The sequence below is a fragment of the Bombus terrestris genome, chromosome 3 (genome assembly GCF_910591885.1).
Source record: "Bombus terrestris chromosome 3, iyBomTerr1.2, whole genome shotgun sequence".
In the NCBI taxonomy this organism is placed as follows: domain Eukaryota; kingdom Metazoa; phylum Arthropoda; class Insecta; order Hymenoptera; family Apidae; genus Bombus; species Bombus terrestris.
Window position 1 is genome coordinate 4,505,932 of NC_063271.1, and position 27,379 is coordinate 4,533,310.

At 32.4% G+C, this 27,379-nt stretch overlaps 5 protein-coding genes across 12 annotated transcripts; 3 read left to right on the top strand and 2 right to left on the bottom strand.

Annotated features, from left to right (window-relative positions):
* The first annotated feature begins 19 nt into the window (after window positions 1–19).
* On the top strand, window positions 20–8,551 carry LOC100643153 (neuronal cell adhesion molecule). 4 transcript variants are annotated; one of them, XM_003394166.4, is made up of 7 exons: window positions 20–135; window positions 341–621; window positions 1,391–1,681; window positions 1,754–1,944; window positions 2,018–2,147; window positions 2,256–2,396; window positions 3,446–8,551. In XM_003394166.4, the coding sequence occupies exons 2-7, from the start codon at window positions 579–581 to the stop codon at window positions 3,607–3,609; spliced, it is 960 nt and encodes a 319-aa protein (XP_003394214.1). In that variant the 5' UTR covers window positions 20–135; window positions 341–578; the 3' UTR covers window positions 3,610–8,551. The 4 variants fall into 4 exon arrangements, with proteins under 4 accessions (XP_003394214.1, XP_012176027.1, XP_012176026.1 ...); XM_012320637.3 differs by lacking the exon at window positions 20–135 and having other exon boundaries at window positions 288–621; window positions 3,451–8,551; XM_012320636.3 differs by lacking the exon at window positions 20–135 and having other exon boundaries at window positions 288–621; window positions 3,361–3,546.
* Window positions 8,547–9,904, bottom strand: LOC100643276 (exosome complex component RRP40). Of its 2 annotated transcripts, none has more exons than XM_003394168.4 (3): window positions 9,488–9,904; window positions 9,183–9,378; window positions 8,547–9,108 (listed from the first exon to the last, which is right to left on the bottom strand). In XM_003394168.4, exons 1-3 carry the CDS (start codon window positions 9,489–9,491, stop codon window positions 8,574–8,576), a joined length of 735 nt encoding a protein of 244 aa, XP_003394216.1. In that variant the 5' UTR covers window positions 9,492–9,904; the 3' UTR covers window positions 8,547–8,573. The 2 variants fall into 2 exon arrangements, with proteins under 2 accessions (XP_003394216.1, XP_012176003.1); XM_012320613.3 differs by having other exon boundaries at window positions 9,183–9,394.
* Window positions 9,905–9,908: 4 nt separating this feature from the next.
* On the top strand, window positions 9,909–25,026 carry LOC100643033 (serine/arginine repetitive matrix protein 2). Of its 4 annotated transcripts, none has more exons than XM_012320614.3 (10): window positions 9,909–10,055; window positions 10,633–10,874; window positions 11,192–11,296; window positions 16,181–16,459; window positions 18,240–18,365; window positions 18,442–18,520; window positions 19,345–19,400; window positions 19,539–21,512; window positions 21,597–21,767; window positions 23,039–25,026. In XM_012320614.3, exons 2-10 carry the CDS (start codon window positions 10,645–10,647, stop codon window positions 23,187–23,189), a joined length of 3,171 nt encoding a protein of 1,056 aa, XP_012176004.2. In that variant the 5' UTR covers window positions 9,909–10,055; window positions 10,633–10,644; the 3' UTR covers window positions 23,190–25,026. The 4 variants fall into 4 exon arrangements, with proteins under 4 accessions (XP_012176004.2, XP_048260351.1, XP_048260350.1 ...); XM_048404394.1 differs by lacking the exon at window positions 23,039–25,026 and adding an exon at window positions 22,081–22,707; XM_048404393.1 differs by lacking the exons at window positions 9,909–10,055; window positions 10,633–10,874; window positions 11,192–11,296 and adding an exon at window positions 11,955–13,984.
* On the bottom strand, window positions 24,968–26,292 carry LOC100643478 (peroxisomal membrane protein 2). The gene is made up of 5 exons (XM_003394169.4): window positions 26,161–26,292; window positions 25,991–26,086; window positions 25,733–25,880; window positions 25,534–25,653; window positions 24,968–25,445 (listed from the first exon to the last, which is right to left on the bottom strand). Exons 1-5 carry the CDS (start codon window positions 26,256–26,258, stop codon window positions 25,356–25,358), a joined length of 552 nt encoding a protein of 183 aa, XP_003394217.1. The 5' UTR covers window positions 26,259–26,292; the 3' UTR covers window positions 24,968–25,355.
* LOC100643604 lies at window positions 26,284–27,374 on the top strand. The gene is made up of 3 exons (XM_012320615.3): window positions 26,284–26,421; window positions 26,836–26,935; window positions 27,052–27,374. Exons 2-3 carry the CDS (start codon window positions 26,839–26,841, stop codon window positions 27,216–27,218), a joined length of 264 nt encoding a protein of 87 aa, XP_012176005.2. The 5' UTR covers window positions 26,284–26,421; window positions 26,836–26,838; the 3' UTR covers window positions 27,219–27,374.
* The last annotated feature ends 5 nt before the right edge of the window (window positions 27,375–27,379 follow it).

Here is a 27,379-nt window from a genome sequence, read left to right on the forward strand (position 1 = left end):
TTTGTCTGGTTAATCGCGACAAAGATAGAGGAAAATATGGAGCAGCTCTTCCTCAATCAGTAAAGCAGATTCAACCAGTTCTGATACGAGTATCGATGCACTTCTTCCCGCGTAACAGCGATTCAATTTAATAAGGTAACTAGTCATTTCTAGACCTTTTCAATTGTTTGAAACGATGTCACGATCTAAAATAACAACGACACATAAAATGAGTATTAATGAAAAACCATTTGATCCTTTCGATTCGTATCATTCTAATCGATACAACTAACTTTACGTCGCGAGATCTTTTCACATATTTAAACAAGACGGCAACTGGCTACCTTCAGTTTTGATGCAGTTGCAGCCCTGTGTTCTGATAAGGTTCGCAGCGCCACCGCGAGAGTGCGCCAACTGCAACTCAATAAAATCCAAAGAGCGCCGGACGGGCGGTGTTCCGCGATGCGTGATGAGTTTGACAGCTCCCGCGTACTGAATGTTGTTTAAAAAGTATAAAAAATCGATCAAGAGATGTGACTAAGAAAAAATCCTTAACACGTTTCCGTATGCATCCATGGAAGATCGTCTAATATGGGAGAATGGTTGGTCATAGAATTATCACGCTGATACTCTTTCTGGCAGGTAAGTACATAATATTCGTTCAGGCGTAAGTGCACCTGCGGATCAATGTGATACTATACATACGTTCGGTGTTCGTGCGCTTATATACGTGCAGCGTATAAATCGGGCTAAGTACACGATCGTTACGATTCAGGGTCGAGTTATGCAAATTTTGCCATATATCTCGACTTCCCGAGCGGATTATGTGACTTTTTTTTGTTCTTACATCCTTTAAATGTTTAATCAAAATCGATAGCACAACGACGCATCAATTTGTATTTTTCTACCGAATTGCTTTTGTAGTTCTTATTAGCAATATTAAAGCTTAAAAAATACATATAAGTTTTCGTGAAAATTATATTTTATTTAAATACAGTTATACAAAGTATCAAGTACATTCAGTGAATATAATAAGTTATAATTCAAACCCGATGTTCAGATGCTTAGATTATTATAAATATTTTTTCTATTAGAAAAGGAAGAATTGTGGATTCTAATATTAGGTACATCAATTAATTTTTATATGTGTTCATTTTGTAAATTGTATTAATAAAAACGTATTTTTTTAATGTCTCAGTGAATTTTATTTATATTTTTTATTGTAAATAATATTTTAAATAGTAATTTAAATTAATTCATAATCGTAATTCGTAATTTATATCTTTTTATCTATAAATGTTTACCCTATAAAAAGTATTAGAATGCCATTCAAAAAATAATTCTACATAAAATTGTTATACAAATACCATTAACTTCATAATTTAATAACTATATTTTGGAATGTTTTTAGCATGGCACAAAGCAGCAACTTTAGTGCCAATAAGATCTGTGGCTGTAGATATAGGTCAGAACTTGACATTAGCATGTGCAGAAGAAGATGCACTGCCACAGTCAGGAGAATCTGTTGGAGTGATGTGGATAAGGGAGGGACGGGAAGATGGACAAATTGAAAGACTAAAGGTTGAGCCTAATGGAGCTTTGCAACTTATTAATGTTAGTGCAGATGATGCTGGAAACTATTCATGCACTCTAGATGACGATCATGATGCTGTCAAAACTAGAATCAACGTACAAGTTAGAAGTAAGTTACTTAAATTTAAATGTAATTCTAAAGTAATTGCAGGTTTATATTGTATTTTTTACTCCATTTTAGCTCCTCCACCAGCTTTACACAATGTATGGGTTAAACCATCAACAATATTGGCAAATATTCTTTGGGAAGTAGCTGGCACAGGTGGTTATCCTATCATAGATTTCACTGCCGAATATCGTCTTAAACCGAATGTGGGTGAAGAACCAGAAGACTGGAAGCCTATTGTTCCAACGCACATTCCTCCAAATTCTGTAAACAATTTTTCTTTTAATGAAATCAGCTTTATACCACTGACTGTTGTTATTAAAATTGATAATTTTATAGAGGCAAATTGATGTGTATCACTTGGTGCCAAACACTACTTATTCATTTCGAGTCTGGGCAACAAATCAGCTGGGAAGAGGAGAAATTGTTGAGGTTGAAGGTCATACTCAACACAGTAATGAAGAATTAGGTACATAATTTAAATGTGATAACTTTACATGATCTTGCATGTGAACAAATTAGTATTTATATAAAATAAATACTATTGCTTACTAATTATAATTGACAATTATTTCAGAACTTGCAAGACATCTCTTAGCAGGTGTAGAAAATTTTGACACTCGTGTCTGGGTGGCAGCAGTAGGGATAGTTATGGGTACACTTATGATTCTTGGTATAGGTACTTGTTACCTCCTCTATCGTGAGTGCAAAGTACCCTGTAAGCATTTCCTGGTAACTTTATCTAAAAGCTTTTGCTTCTACTCTTTCTCTTTCATGCTATTTATTTCTGCTGATGAAACTTATTTCCTTCTATGCAAATAAATTAAAGTAGAATATGCTAGATTATCTAAGTTTGAAAAATATAACATGATTATCTAGAGGACGAAATCTGCAGCAGAAACGATAGCATCACTAACCACTTAACTTATCTATGGCCCTGATCTCTAGCTTTCTTTACATCAGCTATTCTCCTTTCAATCAATTTAGTGCTATTCTAATACAGTGCCAATTATCTTTCACTAATATTTCCCTACTGCAAGCGCTCTGCAAATTAGCATTTAATAAATTTTCTAGCGTTCAACTTTTAAAATTTACTAGCGTTTAATAAATTTTCTTACCAATACCGATTTAACAATGACACTTTTATAACTTTTGCACAAAACACTTTACAACATAAGGCACTAAAATAATCTGTAACATATTTATATCTTTCTATACAGTTTGCCTGTCAGTAGCACCTTTCTTACTCCTCATAGGAATGAAACCTATAACTTATGAATGGACTTTATCAACCACCAAACTTGCTCTGTCTATATAAAGAATTTTTATCTTACTCTTTTACTAACTGTTATATTTTAAATTAAGAAGCTTTGGTGGTTTGTATAAAATTTGTTATGCAGAATGATTAGTGTCATGAATAGAAAATGTTATAATAATAGTAATATAGAGCATTATGGCCTAGATAACATTGTGTGCTATTAGTAAATCTTTGACTGTATAAAACTTAGGTCAAAGATAGCACAAATATATTTGCTGGGTAAGCAATATATTTATATATATGAAAGATTTCTCGATATGTTTCCATTGATTCATTATTGTATATATATATAGATTTTAAATTGAACATAGGATTATTCGATTGTTAATATAACATAAGTTGTTCTTGAATATCCATGGCCCAGCAAACACTGGTAAAGGGAGAGGGTAGAAGCTAATATAACTCATGGCCCAGACCAATGAAAATTAATCTCCGTTCCCGAATTGCAGCGCAGCTGGAGGAGCAGGAAGTGATTGAACTTGTACCCAATATCATTCTGAATCCAGGATTTTTCGACGAAAGAACAGAACACATTCCTCAAGATGAAAATTTCAATAACCAAACCACTACACGCTTAAATAATAATAGCGTTGTGCAACCTATGCGACTTTAGCGACTAAATATTTAGATTTCTGTGGCTAATTTTTATTAACAAGTGGCTTGAGCACAATTTATGTGTCACCTTAAACGTAAGTAACTGGAATTACAAGAGGCCTCGAATCCGCCAAGTATCACAATGCGTAGAATCAGATAAGTGATGAAGATGATAATTATTGCGAAAGTGGAAATTTATGTTTATAGTCAGAAAATTGAGAGATGCATCATACATTCCGAGTATTCTAAGGAAATAAATTTTTCACTTACAATACAATGTAAAGTGTTCAAAGCATATGTAAGACTCTGCTAGGTTTTGTGAAATGGAGTAGCACATTTTTGAGAGTGTTTACCAGGATGTTCTAACATTAAAATTCGATATCGTTGCTCAGTTATCGAGCTTAAAGTCAAGAACTCCTGTAAGCGAAAAAAGGAATATTCTTAGTAAGACTGTAATTCTAAGAACAAAAGGCAAATTTTTGAAGAAACTGAAATCATACGACATTAATATTAAGCGGCAAATTTTTGTCTTACGTTCTGCATGAATTCATGTTTTTTACGCAATTATTTTTAACCATTATCACCGAACACAAATGAGATTTTAATGGACAATATCATGCAGGGAGTAAGACTTTTGCCAATAATACACATCATCCGATTAAAAAAATTTTGTCAAACACGAGGTATGATTAATGGCTTGCTTACTGCCGTTTTAAGGTGTGCAGAAGTCGTTGGTAAAAAAGTTCCTTTTTTGTGTCTTTATAAAAGTTATTGTTTTTTTATTTATTGTTATACGAATGCATTTGTTTTTTAGAGAATATTTTGATAATGCTTTCTTCCAAAAAAATTAATATAACGGAAGTCAATGCACCATATGCTCTTTCTGGAAAAATCCTGTGAATCAGAGAGTGTACAGTGTAAAAATCATAGTACTCTAATTATAAAAATAATTCTATTATGTTAATGTTATTTCTAGTAATATTATATTCTTCATATTTTTAACTTTGCATGTAACTATTCAAATATGTCTAATGCTTCAACATGCTTTTGCACTACCTTAATAACAAATGCAATATCCACTGCTATTGAATTATAAAAAGCTATGAAATCAAATTTCATCAAAACCAAATCTTAACAAATACAAAATAGCACAAATCCATGAAAAATAAGTTTCGGTACATAAACTTTTTAGGAAAATGAAAAAAAAAGAACATTCAATAAATCTTCATAACATTCAACAAATAAGAATTATTCATGATCATCATTCGGTTCAGATTAGTGGTAAATATAGGGCAAAAGTAGAATAGGTTAAGATATTTTGGATATCACCTTTGATAGAATCAAGTTTGTAATCGATCGTTAAAACAGATCTTTTCCACAAATATTCATTTTTTATGAGAAGTATCGTCTCGAATTGCATACAAAATTTAACTTAGTCAATCAATGAAGGTTGATGATTTTGATAAAAGTTCTTCCTGTACAAACAGATACATACATAGTTATTTTCCACAATTTACATGTAGTACCATATCAGAATTTATCATTATGTGAAATATGTTATTAAGATTGTGGTAGTAGGTGTTGAGTCTTTTCTTGGTAAAAAATAATAACAAAAATAATAACAAATAACAAGGTTTATTTTTAACTTATTGTTAACTTTGAATTTTTTAGATGAAACTTTTCTCAGGAAAAGAATCAAGATAAATTTGTTTACTTTTATTGCTTTTTATTGATTAATTTCAGTTAAAACACCATAAGTGATGAATATGGAAATGGTTGTGGAAATTGATTCTTGTGTGTATTAGTCTTTCATGTGTTAATAGTAAAGCTCATAATATAAGAAACATAATACCTTAATGATTCTACTTAAAACAATTACATAAGTTAAATATTGCTTTTGTCAATATAAAAATCTGACAAAAAGCAATTTGGTGCACGCAGGTTGTATAAATATTGGTTGTGCGTTGTTACATTGAAGCTTTATGATCTGTTCTTCCCTGCAGTATAATCTTATAGGGGTGAACAGATTCAATTCGGCTTCGTACTATGCACTCTGTGTTGTGAATGGTATATATACGCGCTAATGAAAAAATAATATGATAATAACAATAATGATAACAATATAAATATATATATTTATATAGCCAAGGCATCATGATATTTTAGCTATAAGCAAAGACAATTTTTTATATAAATAATAATAATGCTGAAATGCAATGATGAATATTTATCTACATATTCATATAGATAATTTTGTGCTATGATATCGAGCTTCAAGAGTGATCTAGTAGATATGCTCATTAAGAGTATTTCATGTAGAATATCATGTTCCTCTCTCCATTTAGAAGAGTCGTGTTTTTTCACTTTCTCAAGGATTGTATAAAACATCCTTAATTTTTACAAATCAATGCAATACTCTCAAAAACGATGAATAATACATTGTAACAATTGCACCCTTTTTCTATAAAGATAACTTTTCCTGCTTTAAATAATCCAGCAATAATATGTCATATATATTACTTTAGAACACGACTCTTTATATATCATGCACATTCAAATAGAATTATAATCACTTGTTTCTGCTGAAATATATAACAATAGGTGTACTGTAATTTAAATATTTAACTGTCTCTATCAAAGCTGTCTGGTGAAGGCATAGGTTTTGCATTTAGCGGCATTAATAATGTGGTGAAGCCTGATAAAAAAAGGAGTATAAATGTTACTTGATATATAAAATGAAAAATTATTCTTATAACTACCAGCTGCTATAGAAACTAACAATAAAATTTAGTCCTCTGGGTTTAGAATTCTGCCATTGCATACCATTAGAAGATCTGCATATCTACCTATGCAATGTAGGATGATCATAAAATAACTTTAATTACATTAGAAATACAATCAGTAAAATAATATCATTAGAATTGAAAGTAAATAGTAAGATAATCATGATTCTTTCTTTTTCCAATAAGATAAATACATGCTCTTTTTAAAATAAATATTTCAAGTTAGTTACAACACTAATGAACACAAAAATTAATTGCTAACTTTAATTACAAGATATGTCTTTATTATTCTATACCAAAAAATTGTCAAATACTATAATGGTGTAAAATAGATATATTTTTATGAGGTAGATCACAGCGTTATAAACTTAAATCTATGACTACAATGATAATGGCAGATATTTTATGTTCATACTATAAATTACAGAAAATCATTAAAAAAATCTTAATCTATTTTTGATTAAGACTGCTTTCTGTTTTATCTAGTGATTTCCTTCATTTAATTCTCTTTTGCATATACATCTTTGAAATTCAAAGCTATTAAGCACAGCACGTGCATAGCATTTGTCATTATACCTTTGTAGTTAAATGTACTGCATTAATATATTTACTTCACATAACACACTCATGTGAAATATATATTAAGTAAAGCACAATACCATAGAATAATATAATGGTTGCTGGTGGCACCATAAATCGTCCCTAACATACATATTGCTTGCCTATGACATACCAGAAGAAAGAGAAATTTAATGTGGTTTTTACAAAAAGCTTCAAATTGATTCTGCTTTTTTCATAAAAAGCTGATTTTGCTATATGATATTTTACATATAACACGTATTTACAAATATTTGTAAATATCATACAACCATTTCTAAATCTTTTACTTTTTGTAAAAACTACATATCTGTCGTGTCATTATCTATTAGATTAATAATATTAGTTTAACATCCTTACATTAAGTGATGGTAAAAGAGATTTATAATGATATCTCCATAAATAATGTTATAGCGGATAAGTATTAGTCTCGATATTAATTCTGCGATAAGTTATTTAGTTATATATTAACTGATATAATGTATTAGCTTTTGGTGATTTCTTTATATAATTATTTATTTTGTAAAAAAAAAAAAAATGAAAAACGCAAAAACATATGTTAGAACCGAAATTTGTATATAGTATACACATTATTGTTTTGTTTCTATATTTTGTATAAATTGTTAAATATGCACGCTTGATTATATTAACTTACTTTATTTATGTTAAATATATTGTGTCAGATAAAAAAATCTAATAGTACTGCATATTCATATAAAATTGTTCACGTTGAATCAGCGTTATTTTAGTTCTAATATGTTGTACAAATACATTCCATTGACATTATACGCGATTATAATGTGTAGAAAAATGTTTTCCTAATACCGACATGTTCATGGTTTATTTTATAAACTACGAATAATGCACATTCCATCACGTACAAATCCTATATTAAAAGAGAAAAATACGAAAATGTAACATGCTTGGGTTAAAAATTGTTTAAGTATTTTTGTGGAAAAAATAAAGAAAATCAAGGTTGTGCTTGAATGGCTGATACTATCATTAATTAGTATTTAGCTTTCATACTACAATCAGGAGACAAATATTAGTTACATATCAAAGAAGACATAGCAATTAGTTTAGTCACTTTTCACTTAGATACTGATTGCAATCATCAGATATGAACTATACTAGCTGCTATATTATATTCATTTTTATAATAGCTTTAAAAAATTTTTACAGAAATATAAGAATGTACATTATAACATTAATTTCATGAAAATAATCTGATTTTCTCATCTTGCTATTTTAACAGGATATGATTTATTCATCGAATGAATGTATATTATTAAATTGCAATCAGAATGATGCAAATAACATGAAAATTTATGTACATTTCTTTTAACAGTATTCATTAATCTTAATATTTTATACATTTTCATTGTATTAATATAGCAGTATACATGACCAGCATACTTAATAATGTATGTACTACATATAGCTCTAATTCTACATTTTTATCAAAATGGTTGTCATAATGGTTGTCATCATAATCATCATATTTCACATAAGAAATCATACAAATTTATTTATAAAACTCATTAAAAATATTGAATACAATAAATAAAATCATTCATAACATTTGTTTCTTCCTTTATTACAATTAATCTACATTACCACACTGAGTTAAAAGTAAAGTCTTTTCAATGTCTAAGCATAATTTTTTAATACCATTAGGTGGAGCATATTCTGCTGCCAAAATAGCAGTTGCTACTGCTATTGTTTCTTGAATAGTCCTTGCTTTGACCCAAACTCTACCATTCATACCAACTGCAACTTCATATGCTTGACTACGTGCAAGTGTATTGAACAATAGGGAATTGCGATTTAATATTTTTCTGACAAGACTCAAAGAACAAGTGAAGAGCATGCCTTCAGAGCTTAAAGCACCCAATTTCTTTTCTTTACCATGAGAATCCACACATACAAGTTCTGGTTCCATATCTTTACTGGCAACTAAAAGCTTCGCAAACACAAGGTCTCCGACCTGAATGTCAGGTCGATTTTTCTTTGTAGCTCCTTCAAATGCCAGATATGAAAGAGATGCTTGTTCACTGGCACCTATATCTACCTTGAAAATATCACTACTTCTCTGTGTTACTATACCAACTACATTTTCTCCACGATTTGGTATATAACTATAAAAAGAAAATATATGAAGATCTTCTAAAAAAAAATGCTAAAATATTCCTTTAAAATAGAATTTGATTACCGCTTTTGATAACTATCTACATAATATACAGCTGGTTCTGTTTTCTTTAGTACACCTGCTTTATATGCAAATACTGTATCAGCTTCGCGACGAAGTCCAGGTCCTAAAATGATTGTTTCTTTTTTGTTAATTGTAGTAATATCTTTTATAATATCACCAGGCATTACTACGTCTCCTACACTGACTTCCATTGTCCCTTAGAAATAAGTAACCTTCGTTTTTACGTTATGATATAAATTATTATAGGTTATAAACATATCATTTACTCATATCTTTTATTACGGAGTGATCATCAATAAAATTACCCATAAAAATGTATTACTTCTCAATGATATGATTATAAACATGCAAAATTATAGATAATAATGTTTGATTATATTCTGTTGTATCACGTGCATTGCTTTTAGATAAAATTAATGTTTTCTCTTAATCTCGCGCGTTTGTTCGAAACAGATTCAAAAGAAAAAGCGGCTGCGCAATGTAATTTATATAAATTGATGCAATCAATTATACAAGAATTGTTATCGATATCACGAATGTACTGGTATAGAAAATAAATGTTATTTTATTTCTGGAATTAGAGCTATTAGACTATAATAATATAATTCAACTATGAATTTGAATATTGTGGAAAAATATTGTTCTTGAAGCGATTGCGAAATACAATGCAATTTTCCTGGCCTTACGCTTATGTGCGATAGTGATGCCACCGTACGGTACGTTGCAAAGCTGCCGCGTGAAAACGGCAACGCCACAGGAATCGCGGTACTGGTTGTGTTTTTTCGTTAATTGGTTTCGTTTTAAGACGGGTTTGAAAATCGACAGTTTCGTGCATGACACAACAAGATTGTCAGTGGTGTCACTAATGTAAAGGTAATGCTTTTCGACGACGCAAAGTGTATATTTGTGAAATTTGCGCAACGTTCACCGGATCGATAATTGATTTACGTGTGTTCTATTCTAACCTACCTGCCCGTTCCTTCCAAAGTTATTAGTTCAATCATGTCACGTTGTCGATCGATTCGTCGCGATTTAGTTAAGATTTCACTTTGAACACTTGGGAGAATTCTATTAATATACTCCGCGACCCCAATAAAGATGATCTTTAGTCAGGTTTCTAAATGCCTAACCAGTATGCCTATTGTGCACTTACTGTCATTCATTGTTAAGACACTCGTTAATCTATATTATGTACAGAAATGTTCCCGTGATTCTTAGTCAACAAAAATATATATGCATATAATATCATTCTTTGAAATTTTTTTTCTTGTAAAGTTTATTCTTAAAAATTTCTATTCTGACATAATAAACATGAATGGACTTATTTAATTACCTAAATTCAATTAGTATATCATTTAAATAATATTTGTAAGAATTTACTTATGTATATTCATTTTTACCAAATGTGTGTTTGTTTTTTTAACAAACATTTTACATTTTATGATTCTAGGTATAATACAAGATGTACAATGGAATTGGATTACAAACACCACGAGGTTCTGGAACAAATGGTCATGTCCAAAGAAATTGGGCAATTGTACGCAAGACTAAAGACAAAGTCACTTACAAAACAGATGAAGGAAAATTAGATCAGCTAAACAAGCAACCTAACAAAGATATTCTTGATCATGTTAGAAAAAGGAAAGTTGAAGTCAAATGTGCAGAATTAGCAGATATTTTAGAGGAACAAGGGTAAGTACATATCTTTATTTTTATAATAATATTGTACATAAATCTGATTATATTATTGTAATATCATAATTACTCAAAAAATAAATATTTCTTAAAAATAAATTTAGAAATTAGATATAGATTATGTACGAAAGAAATATAGAGCTTCATCGATCCTTTGAACCCAATAGTAAATGAGATTCAGAACTTCAATTGGATTTGGCTTATCTTTGGCTTCAATATATTCTTTCTATGCAGTGTATTTCTTCACTAAACTGCTAACTATAATTAAACAAATGTTAGAATTCTTCTTTATTTGCTTTCTTTGTGTTTTATAGATTTACATCCGAAGAAATAACAAAAAAAATAGAATCATACAGATCCATGTTAATGGGAACTGACACGAAACCAGCAATATCTAGAGATGAATTTGGTCGTGTAAAGTAAGTATATTTTCTTCCTTATTAATACATTTCTACATGATTATATTATATAAAATATGATCAAACAAAATAAATAAACAAAGTAAATGAGCTGTATTTTTAAATATGCTACAAGTAATTTCATAATATAAAATTGCATGCAAATAGTATTGCATGGTATGTAAATGATGAGCAATATTAGGTTGTTTCTATTTTAAGACTATATTAAGATCCCCTTTATTTATAAAAAAAGAAAGAACTTAAAAACCACGAATTCAATGAAAATTTAAACTTTTACGTAACTATTCGTTCTAAATCCATTCGTTTATATCGTTCCAAAACGCGCATATCGAAAATTTTGAAAACGAAAGTTTTAAGAGATTTCGAGACAAAGATCTAATAGCTACGATGGCTAGAACTCGTGTAAATGTAATGTCGGGGCTGCAGCAGTTTCTGATCGGTAGCTCAGGTTCCCGCTAAACCCAATATTATTGGAGGGTGGAGACATAGTCGCGTTCTCTCTCCCGAGTCGGCTTTTAGGGATATTACGCGGCCGATATCGACGTACCCCATAGCGCCGGCGCCACCCACGAACGGGAGGAGATACGGAGGTGCACAGAAAGAGAAACAGAGATACGCAAAGGGTCGAGCCAGAGAGAGGGAGAGTTCTGTTCCAGCATCTCTCATACTCGACTCTTTCCGCCTCAGTGCGAGGATGGACCGGCGTTACGACGCTACGCGTCGTCGACTCTCGTCGAGTACACGAATCGTCGGCCAATAGTCAGAAGAAAAAAAATCGAAAAAAAAGAGACCAAAAACAAGAGGGAACATGTAACGGTTTCGTGATACACTCGCAAACAAACAAATCACAAAAGTCTTCCATTAGCGTATAGATTATTATATATATACATACATACATATATATATATATATATATTATATATATTATATGTTTTAATTAATCGTAAGTGATAAGTTGGCGTGTTAAGTGTAATTTAAGGTACGTAGGTTGAATTCGGAGGAGGAAGAGAAATCATTCGTACTCGTGTATTAATCCAATCTCAATTCCGATTTAAATTTACGCACATGTTCCGTACGGATACGCACATCTATTATAAAATTTGTTAGATCAAGGAACGTATTAGAAAAAGATTAAGGGTAAAAAGAAACTCCTGATTCTAACGCAGAGGGAGAGCGAGAAGATTTAACAGAAGAGCATAATCCCCACGTGTTTCGAATTGATTACGAGAGAAGAGAAATCGGAAGATTTGAATGGGATCCGAAATTTTTCTATGATAAAAATCCATGTGTCTCCAGGTCGATGAATCGACAATAATTAATTAAGACGTCTTGCTTCTCTGTGCACTCGATGTGTACGGGTCGAGGCGCGACGACTATAGTGTGCCTGATACGAAGTCTTCCTTAGTATGTAAGATACAATGAAATTACGATATATTCCTATATTCTTACACGAGTCACTACGATATATATCTCTATACAATATACATGTATTACTAATTATATAAAACTCTTAAAAATCTAAGAGCAAAAACACAAGCTAGATTGAAGATGAAATGCTTAAAAAAATTTAAGAGAAATTAACACGAAAAAGAAATTTCTCAAATAATTCCAAACAAAAAGTTGGTTATTTTAAGAAGAGATTGGTTTCAACGACGATTGCTGTTGGGCGAAATAATCGATCAAGCAACGAGGAATTTTCCTCGGTGAACAAGAGAAGATAGGGAAAGGGAGAAAAGAGGAAAAAGAGAAGAAAGAGACGGAAAGTGACGTTTTCATCATCGCTGCCGGATGATTGTTCTCGGTAGGATAGCAAAGGTTCTGAATAAGGTGCTGGTGTAATCGGGGGAGGAAGCCATTACCTGCGCCTCCAACCCTCAACCCCCTTCCGGCCGGCTAAACTGTCAAAGCCTGCCTCGAGAAGGGGATTAAGCTGCATCGGAACTACTCGCATGCCCGTCGCCCGACCGGTAGAGCTCCTTAACGTAAATTAGCGGCCGATCGTACTTAATGCTCATCTAATTACCCGGCCGTTAATTATTCAAGCCCTTAGTTTGTCCTCTAGAGTTGCCAGTGGCTGACCAAGCAAATTGCTGGCTAAATGAGATAAAATTTATTGGTAACTATATCGGGAAAATACCGAATACGTTATTATAAATCTTCTCAGAAATCTTATAAGTAAAAGAAAAATCTTATAATATGTTACATCTCATAATTTGAAAACGTTTGTGTAAAGGATATAAAGGAAATTTGAAAGAATTACCAAAATGTATATTTCAATGAAGGGATCAAGAAAAATATTGATTACAAATAGAAGAGAGAATTTGCAACAAGATCGAAGTTTCGATTAATTTATATATATTGTTAATTGAAAAGAATCAAGGAAGAGGAGGAGATTTTTCTATCGAGAGTTTTGAATCGAGGATTGATTATGTCTGTGACAGTAGCTCCTTTGAAACCAGCTCGTGGACGAGGTCCAGCTGATGGCCGAGCATTTTTTGAAACACTCTGGAGAGGAAATTTCTTCTTGGATAGACAGAGGGTGATGAAACGATCGCGAAAACGAAAGTTACAAGCGGCGAACGGAAAGAAGCGTGCACAGCTGCAGATGCGACAGCATTGTTGCTGTTGTCAGCGCATACAACTCCACCTCCTCGCCGGACGGCGAAGCAACATGCGCTCCGTCGTTAGGTGAATTTGTCACGAACGTTTATTAAGTGTATAATTTTTTCTTACGTTTTTATGGCCTGCTTTTTATATTTGTGGGAACTTATCTTGTTCAAACATGAACCTTTTACTTTTCATTACTATAAAAATGGTAAATGTTCGTTCTTTTTCTTTTTTTAATATTTCGTATCGATTAATGCATTTTTAAGATCTTTTGCCGTCTACCTCTCATCTGTGAAAATTTATTGTTTTGAGATAAAATCTTTTTACATTATATAAAAATCTTTGAAAAGTTATCGAAGGTAAAAGTTATAGTTTCTACGTTCTAATAATTTTTCTAGGTTTTAAGAAAATTCTTTTTCTATATAATCATTATTGTAAAGACTCAGAACGATTGTATTTTTAAATTTGAATTAACTTTCTCGAGAAGTCCGTGGGAAGATAGAAAGACCAACTGAAGGAATTGGGTTTCTCTGACCACAGATTATCGTCTCTACTTATTGTACATGGATATTCGATACCTCTAATGGCACACGGCTGATAGAATGTAGGAAAGTATCGCTATATATTCCTTTCCTATTCAAACATTGCTATAAATATATTTGTTTATTTTACAGTTTTTAACTAGAAAGATAATAACTTAAAAAGTTCTCGACAGAAATTCAAAACCTAAAAATATCAGCAAAGAGGAGATATGATTAACTGGGGGGATTAAAAAGGCAAACGCTCTCTTTGAGTTCTATTTGGGGATGATTCACACTGTTGACCCCCAATCCCACGCGAAAGGGAAACATTTCCCTGTAAACAACTGTTACCCTTTAACACGCCATACTAATCAAAAGTAACTACCTTTACGATACTATATACTTCGTTCAATTATTCTAAATATAATAATTCGAAAACAGATTCAACTCCATCTTAGGAAAACAGAAAGATAAGAGAAATGAAAAAATGTACAAAATACCAATTTTCTAAAAAGATGACTATCAAAGACTCGCATCGTTTAACTCTACCTTACATAAAGAAGAAAAGAAAATTTAGAAGAAAAAGAATTATATATTAAAATATAAAATATCTTGTCTTTCAAAAGAACAATTATTGAAACTCTTAAATCAATCATCAAACTCTTTAAATTAAATAAGCCTGTTAAAGGGTGACAAGAGGAAAATAAAAAAGCATAAGAAAGAATAAAAATTATTTGGCCGTTTGATCTCCGTTTAGCGATACTTCGCAAGTGGTTGGCTGCTGAATTCGAGCGTGCAGCGGCGAGGAGTAGTGGCGCGAAAGGGATAGCAGAAAAGAGAACAGCTGGATTGTATTGATCCGCGCTCGAGCGTTGGCGTAGGGGTAGCTCGGCCGATCCCGGCCTCGCTTACTGCTTTTCACTCGCGGGGTAGAAGAGGGGCCACCTCGATTTCTCTTCGGTATAGTCTCTCTGTTCGGTGTTATGTCACTGCCTTGCCGCATTGTCCGGACGGTTTCATCGACGTTCGCCAAGGCTACACCGAGGGACACGCCGTCCACCTCCTCCGTCGTCAATCTCTTTACACGCTTTATGGATCGTCGCGAAATTTCACAGAACTAAAGCGGCCCACCAAGTGTGTCCGGTTCCGCGCGACGATGACTGTGAAAATTTCAACGCGGTACGAATTTTCCTCGTTTCACCCCCGTGTCGTGTTGCTTCCTCGTCGCGTCATCAAATTCGATTAGAACATCGAAATAGGTCATGTTACCTGTTTTCGTCCCTTCCTCCACGACATGTGTTTATTTTTATTCATAGCACAGTTACTTCATCGGATTTTTCTTATCTCGTGTGGAAAAAAATATCTTGTTGGAAAGAAAATATTCTTTAGATCACAGACATTTTTTATGCTGTTTCTGGAAGAGTAGATCTGATGGCCACGTGTTTCTAGGTTTATGTGCGAACTTGGTATACGTTCGGTGCACGGGGTCAATGTGTTCGCATATGATCTACTGAGTAAAGTTCCCAGTGCCTTTAAGTGACTATATCACACGGCAGTGTTCATCATTAAAACCTAAGATTTCTTTCTGGATCAAAAGATTTTAATTTTAAAATTTTTATTATTAATTTATTGTATTAATCGTTTGGATTCAAATAATTTACGTGATGCGAGATTACTTTGTTATTGATTTACTGTATCATTCGTACGAAAGAGATTTACGCTCGATGGAAAATGACAATACAACTTTTTCTTGCAGTGTAAGAGAGACACATCAGATCGCCGAGGCGCAGCAAGAGAAAAATGCAAAGCTACGCGAGGCGTTCGGGATATCGGAGTTCTTCGTGGAGGGAAGTAGCCTAGATCCGGAGAGGCACGCGCGCGAGGCTGAGGCAAGAGCGGCGGCGAGCAAAGTATATGAATTAGTACGGACCCCGAGTCCTGCTCCGGACACCACGTCCGTCCCGGAGAAGAAGAAACGCAAACGGTCCGGTAGTGCAATTAAAAAGAAAAAGGGAAAGAAGCATAAGAAGGAAAGGTAAAAGACAACGTAATGGTGCACGGGTCAATGGAGGCTGGATTCGATGTTTTAATTAATCCGCCAAAATAAAGACAAATAAGATAATGTAAGTGCAGATGAAGAAAATTTTAGTAATTATATTACTACATTGTACTGCTGTATATTAAAAGATTGGATATACTGTATACTATAGCGTAGCAGTAGTACTATAACGGTATACTACAGCATACTATAGTATAGTAGTAATAAAATAGTGTACAATATTGTTTGTGTTATTATAGTGCAATGTAATGATATACATTATGTGTGACTTGAATTATTTAAACAAAAAATTCGTATCGTTGTCCTATGTGAGAGAAAATGTACAAGAATCCAGGCTCCAAGACCGAACAGACCATCCCCCGTAGTAGCTCCTCTCCTAACCCCCGGTTAATTATTCATTTATCGCAAGTTCCACACTCGTTCATTTGCTTACTACACACCTCTTGTCAGATACTGACTCATGACTCACCTACTATTTCATGTCCCATACACCTTTCTCTGTTTCAAACAGAACTGAGGAGGACTGAGTGCCTACCCAGTAGGCTCAGTAGGTAAGTGTGGTCGTCGCGTCTACTTTCCAAAAAAAAAGTTTAAAAAATTAAAAAAGTAATAAAAGAAAATAAAAGATATACTTGAAAAAATAAAAAACGATATAAAATATATGTATTAAGAAAAGAAAGAAAGAAATAGTCGAGTCTAATATATTTAGGTATTTGTCTAAATAGGCATAATTAGAGAGTAAATGTTTGCTGTATTGCTGGAATTTCTGTAACATCAAAAATTAGTAATCAGCAAGATTTTTTGTTAGATACAATGTAATGATGTAAGAAAACAGTGGGCAAACATTTACTTTGATATTATACAAAATATACACGGGTTTTTTTAACAAATAACGTTGTACGTAATCTGACGCGTAAATCATGCATTTCTATCTTTGTTGTTGTTATCGATAAAGCTTGTTGTTAATGTCATCTCTCTATTTTTTTCTGACAAGTCCGTCCCTATCGATGGTTATCAAGGTAATGCTAATCCCATATTATATCAATACTCCTCATATTTTGTATACTCGTCTTTTGTAACTTTTGAAAGATTTGGTTTTGCATAACGCACAATGTCCGGTGACTAGTTAGAAAAAAAGGAAAATCTCGCAGAACGTATGAAAAACCAAATCTTTCAAATGAGTGATTATGTAGTCGGTTTGTTAGCTATAGCCCGATATTGTGATTTTCACCTTATATATGTATCGTTGTACTTATATTTTTTATTACTTAATTCACTTGGGATTGCAGTGAAAGATTGGAAAAAAATATGTTTATATATATAACTTTTCGTTTTTTTTTTCTACATCGATACTTACTAAAATATTCACACACTGCATTTCCTATACATATACATATATATCAGTATATAAGTTAGTATCCATTTTTTAAATTGAATACCTTATCCAGATGCTGAGATAGATCAGTGTAAAAATTTCGCCCGGAATTACGCGTTCTCAACTGCTACTTTTTCCGAGTTTCTTACTTTTTAATCGAATACAGCAGGTAGCTTGTATTATTAGAATAAAGTATTTGTTTCACACACGGATACATTGTACTACAGCTTTCTTTATTGTCAGCACAAGGTATGCACTTGTCGACAGGAAGACGCCCACTGCAAGAATTAAAAAAATTAAATATTATTAACCAAAAAAAAAAAAAAAAATTAAACTTATTTATAGTGAAACTTTTAGAATAACTACGAACGAATTTCCTAGGTCGGAATCTCCGAAGGGTAGCAAGAAGAAAGAAAAATCCAAGAAGAAGAAAAAGGAAAAGAAACACAAGAAGACTGAGGCTAGTTCCTCTGACAGTGATTCTAGTGAAGCTTCAGATGATAGCAGGTAATCAAACTTCTAAAATTTGTATCTTTTTATACTTAATATACATACTCAATTATTAATATAATTAATTTTTTAGTTCTTCCGAAACTGAGTCAAAGAAGAAAAAGAAAAAAAAGAAGAAGAAGTCAAAGGCAGAGGCAAAAGAAAAGCATGAGGTAGGAAAAATGATGCTAAGGAAACAGATATGAAATTTCTATCTTCCTCTCTCTTTCTATACATATACATATTTATAACTATATTATATCCATATATATATATATATACCTTATATATATATATACCTTAGCACGTGAAACAGAAGCATGTGACATTTACTTTTACGTTCATTTTTCTCCTATTAGTTGTTAATCGAACATTGGATTTTATAAAATATTTTGTGTTGCCGCCTAACTTTGAATAAGCATGATTCATTGCTTGTTTCTGTAAAGATTTTTATCTGATTTCAAGTTAACAGTCATTATTTCAAAAGTGTAAATCTCAGTATTGTTTGTAATTATCAGCGCCATTTGACAGGATATATTCCCTGAGTGAGTACCAGATATGCCGCTACTCAATGTAATAATAATTTTGTAATTTTTCTATTCGTACGAATTTTTGCGATTGTTGTTGCCTTTTCACTCGTTTTGTGTCAAGCACCATCACGTTTACGAGAGAATAAACGAATAGGAGACTGCTTGTTCTCTGGCCTAGGTGCAATGCAAACAGATTAATATTAAAATAGTATGTAACGTTTACATTATCAACTTCTCTGATTTTTTTATTTTCTCAATTATGTTTCTTTCGCGGACACATCTCTTCAACTGAAACACTTCGTACTTTTTTATCTTCTGAATTTGTACTAGAGCGAATGAGCAGACTCCAGAGAATCTTTGAACAATTACGATTTCTTTTTTTTATCCTACTGACAAGTACATATGCATGATTGATGTTCGCTAGATAATCCTGTCTAACATAGTAATCCATATTGTTCTTCTTCTAGAAGAAAAAAATACCCGTCAAGAAGAAGCATCAGTCATCCGAGAGCTCATCAGATAGGTAAATTTCAAATTCAAAGTTTTTCAAATAAATTTTTCAAATAAATTTTTCAAATAGGGTAATTGAATAATCTCAAATAGAAATCACTTTTTAATATTACATAGTTTTATATTATATATAAGTTTGATGAATTTCCAGTTCTCCGGAAAGGCCGAAAAAGTCTATGAAACATGACAAAGTTGTAGAGAAAGCTAAGAACGATGAGACGGAGAACACAACGAAAGAGCCTCGATCGAATCGCTCACCAAAGAAGCAAGAGAAAGGTCGAAACGAAACTCCTCCTCCCAAGAGGAAAGATTCTCCCGTTAAAAAACCTGCGCCAGAGAAAAAGGATAAATCACCAGTTGTACATAAGAGTCCTCCACCAAGGCGACATAGATCACCATCAAGAAGTAAAGCTGATAGAGGAAGGTCTCCTAGAAGATATTCAAGGTCACGACGAATCAGCCCTTCACCAAGGAGAAGAAGGATTTCGAGATCTCCAAGAAGATACAACAGATACTCCATATCCAGAAGCAGAAGTCGATCGAGGTACGATCGTTATGGATCACGACGTCGATTGTCACCACTTCCTAGACGCAGGAGATCTGATTCTCGAAGAAGATCCAGGTCTCCAAGAAGACAGAGGGATAGACGAGAAAGATCTAGAGATCGTCGTAGAAGTCGTAGTAGGACAAGAAGTAGATCTAGAAGATCTACTTTGAGTTATTCTCCCGTACGGAAAAATCCGGAACGGTACAAACACATATTAGAAGAGAAGAAGAAACGAGATCAAAAGAAGAATCACGATAACAAACGGAAATCCCGGTCAACTTCGAAAGCGAGAAAAATGCGAACAATTACACCAAGAGTTAGGTTACGTTCTTCGAGCGAGGATGAAACAGATATAGCAGACGACGAACCAAAAGCAGAGGACGAAGAAAAAATGAAAGAAATGCATACATTGAAGCGATTACAGAGTGGTTTAGCCGCGAAAGCCAGAGAGACTCTTGGTAAGAAGGTAATAAGTCCAGTAAAGATTAAAGTTGAGAAGAAAGAAGATAGCGTGTTGGATATAGCTTTACCAAATGACCCGCCCAAAATGGTACAAAATACTATTGGTCTTGTGCAAGAGAAATCTAAGTCAAAATCTCCTATATCTCATTTGCCTGCTATTCAGTCTCCAGTGTCTAGCAGATCACCCTCACCAGCTTTGCCATTGACTAGAGAAGAGGCTGCAATAAAAATACGATCTCCGAGTGAATCGCCTCCTCCATTGCCACCAGTCTTAAATAAGGTTGACTTAAGGTCACCGAGCATGACAGCTAAGACAAATCATCGTTCGAAGTCTCCTAGTATCACCAAGAAGAATTCGCCAGTTGCCTCAAGGAAACACTCGTCACAGAGCAAATCGTCCTCACACTCACCGCCCGTATCTATCTCCCATAAAGACACTACTGTAAAATTACGTTCTCCAAGTGAATCCCCGCCTCCGATTTCTAGTAACAAATCTAAGCAAAGATCTGCATCACCAGTCATCTCAAAAAAGAGTTCTCCTGTTTCTAAAAAGCATTCTCCGAGGAATAAGTCTTACTCCAGGTCACCTTCCAGGTCGTACACGAGATCTGTGTCACTGGAGAAAAGGTCTTCCAGATCGCCTCGGCATCGTTCAAGGTCCGCCTCCAGAGACAAAAAATCGCGTTCTGTATCGAGAAGCAAGAAATCGGCTTCTCCTAGACACAGGTCTCCAACATCGCCATCAAGATCGAAGAAATCATCTAAATCTCCGGCAAGGTCAAAGAGATTGAGCAGGTCAAGGTCTTCTTCGGAATCAAAACGATCTGTATCTAGATCTCCGTCACGTTCAAAAAAATCTCCGTCTCATTCCCCGGAAAAGTCAAGATCTAGGAGTAGAACCAGGTCGTTATCGAAAGGATCCAGGAGCCGATCTCTATCGAAGAAGTCTAGAAGCAGATCTCTGTCAAAGAAATCGCGTAGTCGATCACTGTCGAAGAAATCTAGAAGTCGGTCGCTATCGAAGAAGTCAAGGAGCCGTTCGCGGTCATTGTCCAGGCTGTCGCGAGATAAAGAGAAGAGAAGTCATAGTAGGAGTAGTTCACGTTCTTCTTTAAGGTGAATAATTAGTCTTTTTTACGTGTATTTCCTTTACTCTGTTCTTATAAGAAATTGTTTAATGTATTTCTATTTTGTGTTCAGTTCAAGGCATAGTCGTAGAAGTTTCTCTAGTTCATCGCGGTCATCAAGCAGCGTTTCTAGTAGGTCTTCTCGTTCAACGTCCAGCAGTTCAGCTTCTAGTAGGTCTCGGTCTCCGTCGATACCTCGACGTCATGGCTCACCTAGTTTTCTAGATAGACGTCGTATTACAAGGTAGGTATCTATACAACGGTAGTTTCGATATCGTAGCATCAGATTTTACAGCGCACCACGCCAAATCTTGTAAGCTCACATTGTTGTATCAAACGTAGAAACGTTTATCTTCTTTCGACTTTTATTTTTTATTTTCGTTTTTTGATTTTATATATTCATCATCGATGTATCCATCTCATGATTGAAACGCTCACTTGTTTAAGAAGTTCCGATTAATAATAAGCAATTTGCAAAGCGACGATATCGATAAGTTTACGATGAATTCACGCTTGGACGTTCTTTTATTAATGCTATTTTGTGTTGTGTCCTACAGAGACAGATCGAGGGACAGGCATAGAAGATAAAGTTACGACTTCGCACAGATGTTTCTATTACTTTCCTATAATTATAATGTAGTAGTAAACATGTGATGCATACCGAATTTCACTTTTAATAAGTAAATGAAAAAAGAAAGAGAAACAAAGCAATTTTAGCTGCAACCGTGAAGATTAGTTTAATGATTATTAATGAATAAGCATAAAGAATGGTGTAGTTTAATTATAATTATTCGTGCATATTATGGCACACGAAAACTTTATCAGTATCAATTCAATAATTTTCTAAGGAACTAATTTCGACACTCATATACACTTACTATGCAATGCGTCTAATTAGCGAACTCTCCGCATCTAATTACCCGCGTTATGTATAATGAAAGTATACTCCGTCACAACTTATATATGAATTTCGTTTCAAGTCAGTCAACTATACTTATGTTTGTATGATTTTTTCTTCTCCCTTTTTTCATTTGTATCTAATTGCTTATAAAATGATTTAAACATGAGTAGACGTAGCATGCGTGTATTTTCCTTATAAATTATTGTAAATGACATATTTACAGTAGAGATTCTCTTTTATTTTGTCAGTCACAAATAAAATGTATTTACCGCTATAAAAGCAAGCTGTTTTCTTTAGTTCTTGATATACATTTTTGTTCGTTGTGTTCTGTGAATCATTTTCAATCCACTGCCTTCCTTTATTAAAATTACAGCAAGGTAAGTAACACGTTTTTATTTTTGCATGGTTTCTTTTGTTGCATTGCATGGTTTATTTTGCACGTTCCTTTTTTTCAATATCTATTATTAATGATAATATATATTAATATCTACTTAAATTATTTAATTCATGTAAGAGTTGTTTACGATTAACATATCTTTATCTAATTTTTAACAATCGTTTTTTATTGTATATAACTGTGTGATTATCATAATATTAACAGTTGTTAATTTTAGCGCCAGGAAACGACCAATTCCATATCATCGACCTACTCCGACACCACCTTCGTCACCGAGTAGTTCAGATAGCAGCAGACATAGTAATTGGTCAAGTCCAAGTCATCGATCAAGTTGTTCCCCGAGTCGAAGTCCATCATATACGCGTTGAAGCGATTGTGCGAATCCCCAAAGACTAGACGTTCCTTTCATGTATCAGATTTAGAATGGTGCGGATCATGAAGGTCCTTTGATGCTTTTTTCTAACATCATGTCTTACATCATGTTAAATCATGTTTATAATGTTGGAAATTGACACGATTGTAAAGAAAGGTTTCACTGTATTTTTTCGTATCAGGAAGGTACAAAGATAATACACCATTCTGAGTTTGGTGCATCATCTTTAAATCTTTGTAAATTCTTAATATGCATTTACATGTTTGATCTCGTAACTCGTAACTTAATAATACTCATCGATGATGGTTCACAGTAATACCATCAGCTTCAGTATTAGTAACACTAACGTTATTTCTATTGCTCCATTTTTATTTTAGTTAGATATTAGGTAAGAATGATTTTAATGTATTTACAGTATGATATTTATATCATTACTAGGACAAACATATTACCAAAGAAACAAAAGATTTAAGTTTGTCTATCATTCATCTTTCAATTTTGTGAATTGAAACATGATTTAAAAGCTAGATGTGCAAGAGTAACCAGAGATAAGATATTTTAATAATAGGATATATAACTAATTTATAGCAAAATTTTATAACACCATTATTTTTGGAAGTACGTTATCTTCCTCGATTATATTGTCTCACGATCTTGTGAATTTTATGTCTTCATAAAATAATGTTTTTCGTAGACTTATGTACATCTACGTACTTAAGCAATAAGAAGACAATGATGATTATAAGCATCATGACGTATGTTGATTGCAGCTTCTTAAGATCTCACATTATTCAGTAGCAATTCTATTATTTGAAGGTTCATTTAAAACTACTCTAGTAGTACAACGTCCGGGTGATTATCTAATCATATAATTGTTTGTTATACAAACACCAGTTAGTCAAATTTTAAACATTCCATTAGTAATTAACGTACTGAAACATTATTCAAATTGATCTATTAATTTTTCAAGGAAGTAATTCATATTTTAGTGCAATGTTTTACACTTGTTCCTTTTGTATATACATATATATTATTGTGTATAGACTCAGCACCATGATCGTTTGCTATATTAATTTATTTATTTTCTGACTTATATATTTATCTATTTATTTATTTATTTATTTATATCATGAATAGCTAGTCATTTGTCAATTGAAGACAAGAAAAATGTATAAAAGTGATGTTAAACTATTAGAGTTTCGTTTACTGGCAATACTCAATTTATTTGAATGCTAGTCAGAAAGTTTTCATTTGGCTGTAAGGCCAGGCAGCGTACCAAAAGACATAATTAGACTAGTCTTGATTATTCAAAGTTAAGTCTTGATAATGTATGTATAGGGTTAAAAAATCATATTTGAAAAGTCTACATTGTTTATGATTAGGAGGAAAAACTATGTAGAATTAGTTCTTGCATAATGACTGACTCAGTTTTATTGAAAAAAATGTCAATTGCTATAGTGTTGCAACATTAATTCAACCTTGATGCATATCTATGAAACGAAGCTGAAACATAAATATGTAGGTACTTATCACGTGAAAGACTCGATTTTAGAATTAATATATGTAAGGTCTGGAAAATTCATTCTATCATTTGATTAATGCGTTTTACAATATTGCAAAACTCTGACAAAGTATGAAGTGGAAGTTATTTATACGAACGTAGGAAGGAAAACCATTGTTATCTTTGCACACCATGGCTCTTGACATTAATATCTATTATTCATAATTTACAGCCATCAAATGTTACCATCGTTGAAATGAAAGAAATTCTGATTATATCTGTAATATACTCTGTATTGTTGTTGTGTGATTAAATTAAAAAGCTTAAAATATTTTCTTCTTCTTTTACAAAGCATACAAAATTCATTTATATATATATATATATATATAACCATTCTTATACCACAGCTTAGGTACTAGTAAGGATACTACTAGTACCTAAGGATGTTCAGTTTAAAACTGTATATAACGTACAGTAGTACAATTATACACAGATTAAACTGTATAACATTGGAATGAGAAATTATTTACATAATTTATGTATAAAATATGTAATGCTTGATAAATATGTACCCCATAAGCAGCATATCCTTTTTATATTTAGTAATATAAAAATTAAATCTCTATTATATTAATATGTTAGTATCTTGCTCCATTGATGTTATTTTGTAGCTTTTGTCTGTTTAGAACGCTGTTGTGCAAGATATATAGCCCAACAGAAACCAATAAGATTTACCACAAGAACACGTAACTGAAAAAGATTGTTAAGTATGTATTAATTTTGAAATCATTGCAGTAAGTAGTTTAATTTAGGTTATTAAATACTCAAGTGAACTTACAATTGGTGGAACATATTTTAAGTTAATAAACTGAAGTAATGTTAAGTATTTTAAATTTGCAGTAAGTACTGGCAAATATAACTTTTTCATTTGTTTCAAAGCATCATCATGTGAACTACCCTATAACAAAAAGGAATTTGGATAACTGGAAAAGACAACAAGTGATGGAAACAAATTGACATGCATAAATAGATCATACCTCAAACACAGATAACATGTATAATGCTAATGCCTGATAACACGGTGTATATAAACATCTTTCTATTAACAAAAGTATTAAAGGGTTTCTCACAAATGGATTTATATATGTATAAAAATAATGTGGAAGTGGGCCTCCAAAGAATAGCCTACAAAAGAAGTAATACTTTGAGAGGACAAATAATTTTTTGATGAAAAATTGCAATTATACTAGCTGTACTTAAGTACTTGATTTAGTCCATAATTTATTGAAACTTACCCAAAGAGAGCAAATGCGAGGAAACTGTCTTCATTGAAACGCTTTGCACCAGATATTTTTTGCGAAATAAAATTTCCAAGAGCTGCGATGACACAACTAAAAGAACAAATAACATTCTTTTCAAAATATATTTTAAAAGTGGAACGCAATTTGTATTCGCTATGACATACCTAGTGATCGCTTTAGTTTTCAGTGGACTCGTATAAAGACGTTCAAAATAAGCAGAAGTAAGTTGAAATATTAAATCTTTAGGCTTAGAAAGAGCCATTCTGATTGTTCTATTTCTCTATATCAAATGAGTGATAAAAAGGAAGTGAGAGTTAAACGTGGTATTTCGCCAAAGTATGAACCGAACGATCTGATAAGAAACAGTAAATTGTAGTGAACACTACAAACAGTTAAATGCAACACATACAAGTTCCGTTGATCTGGTAAGTTATTAGCATATAACGCGATCAAACTAAAACTAAAAGTATTAATTTATCGTACTATCTGAAATTGCATCACAATAAAATAAATAAACTTAAAATAATGTATATAATATCATAATTTGACAGATTACAAAATTGGCCACAGTACATAGTACATAAGTCGACAGTGTCGTAAGATAGTTAAAAAACAGATATAGCCTATAAAAAAAGAATAATCGCTATTTTTTTTGTAATATTTTTTCCATGATTATAAAACATGTATTTAACCTATATTAAAATGTGTATATATTCTTTTTAGTAATGTCGAGGTTAGGTTTTGTGTGGTAGCATCAGTGTATATACACTATATGTACATATGTGTTGTGTGCTATAACTGTATATCAAATATTAGTAAATTTTTCATCAAATATTTAGGACATGGCCCAAGGAAAATTAAAAGTGAAAGCTAAAGTGCCATCGACGGTAAAAGGAAAAAATAAGAACAAAAAGAGTTCTGGTATTCAAAGACGAAATAGTAAGTACCTTTTTATAAACTTTTATCATAAAATAAAGCGTTGTAAATTGTAAGTAAAAAAATTAAATTATATTTAAATTTATTTACAAAAATTGTTTGAATTTTTTTATTTATAGATGCACCTATTCAACCTAAAAAGAAGAAATTTGAAGAAACACATAAGTTAAAACAAATGATTTCAAAATCAGTTAACAAAGCAATGGAAGATGAATTGAGAGAAAAAGCTTTGGAAGGAAAAAGATCACTTACTAGAAAGGAAGCAGTTACCTTGAAAAAGAAATAATTTATAGTATTATTTTAAGATTGATACTAAAAGAGACTATTCTTTATTTTACTGAAATAATAAATGTAATATAAATAAAGATTTGTATTGTAAAATGAACAATACAATGATACAAAACAATACAAAGAATAAAAATAAATAAGCAAACCATTTCAATATAT

Excerpts from the sequence above, each read along its gene's own strand:
- LOC100643153 (XM_003394166.4), top strand. The coding sequence starts at position 579 with ATGGTTGGTCATAGAATTATCACGCTGATACTCTTTCTGGCAG. Across the intron at positions 622-1,390 it reads GCTGATACTCTTTCTGGCAG|CATGGCACAAAGCAGCAACT; the intron begins GTAAGTACATAA and ends GAATGTTTTTAG. Across the intron at positions 1,682-1,753 it reads AATCAACGTACAAGTTAGAA|CTCCTCCACCAGCTTTACAC; the intron begins GTAAGTTACTTA and ends ACTCCATTTTAG.
- LOC100643033 (XM_012320614.3), top strand. The coding sequence starts at position 10,645 with ATGTACAATGGAATTGGATTACAAACACCACGAGGTTCTGGAACAAAT. Across the intron at positions 11,297-16,180 it reads GATGAATTTGGTCGTGTAAA|TGTAAGAGAGACACATCAGA; the intron begins GTAAGTATATTT and ends TTTTTCTTGCAG. Across the intron at positions 18,366-18,441 it reads GAAGCTTCAGATGATAGCAG|TTCTTCCGAAACTGAGTCAA; the intron begins GTAATCAAACTT and ends TTAATTTTTTAG.
- LOC100643478 (XM_003394169.4), bottom strand. The coding sequence starts at position 26,258 with ATGGCTCTTTCTAAGCCTAAAGATTTAATATTTCAACTTACTTCTGCT. Across the intron at positions 26,087-26,160 it reads AAAACTAAAGCGATCACTAG|TTGTGTCATCGCAGCTCTTG; the intron begins GTATGTCATAGC and ends TTGTTCTTTTAG. Across the intron at positions 25,881-25,990 it reads CTCGCATTTGCTCTCTTTGG|GCTATTCTTTGGAGGCCCAC; the intron begins GTAAGTTTCAAT and ends CTTCTTTTGTAG.
- LOC100643276 (XM_003394168.4), bottom strand. Across the intron at positions 9,109-9,182 it reads GTAGATAGTTATCAAAAGCG|TTATATACCAAATCGTGGAG; the intron begins GTAATCAAATTC and ends TTCTTTTTATAG.
- LOC100643604 (XM_012320615.3), top strand. The coding sequence starts at position 26,839 with ATGGCCCAAGGAAAATTAAAAGTGAAAGCTAAAGTGCCATCGACGGTA. Across the intron at positions 26,936-27,051 it reads TGGTATTCAAAGACGAAATA|ATGCACCTATTCAACCTAAA; the intron begins GTAAGTACCTTT and ends TTTTATTTATAG.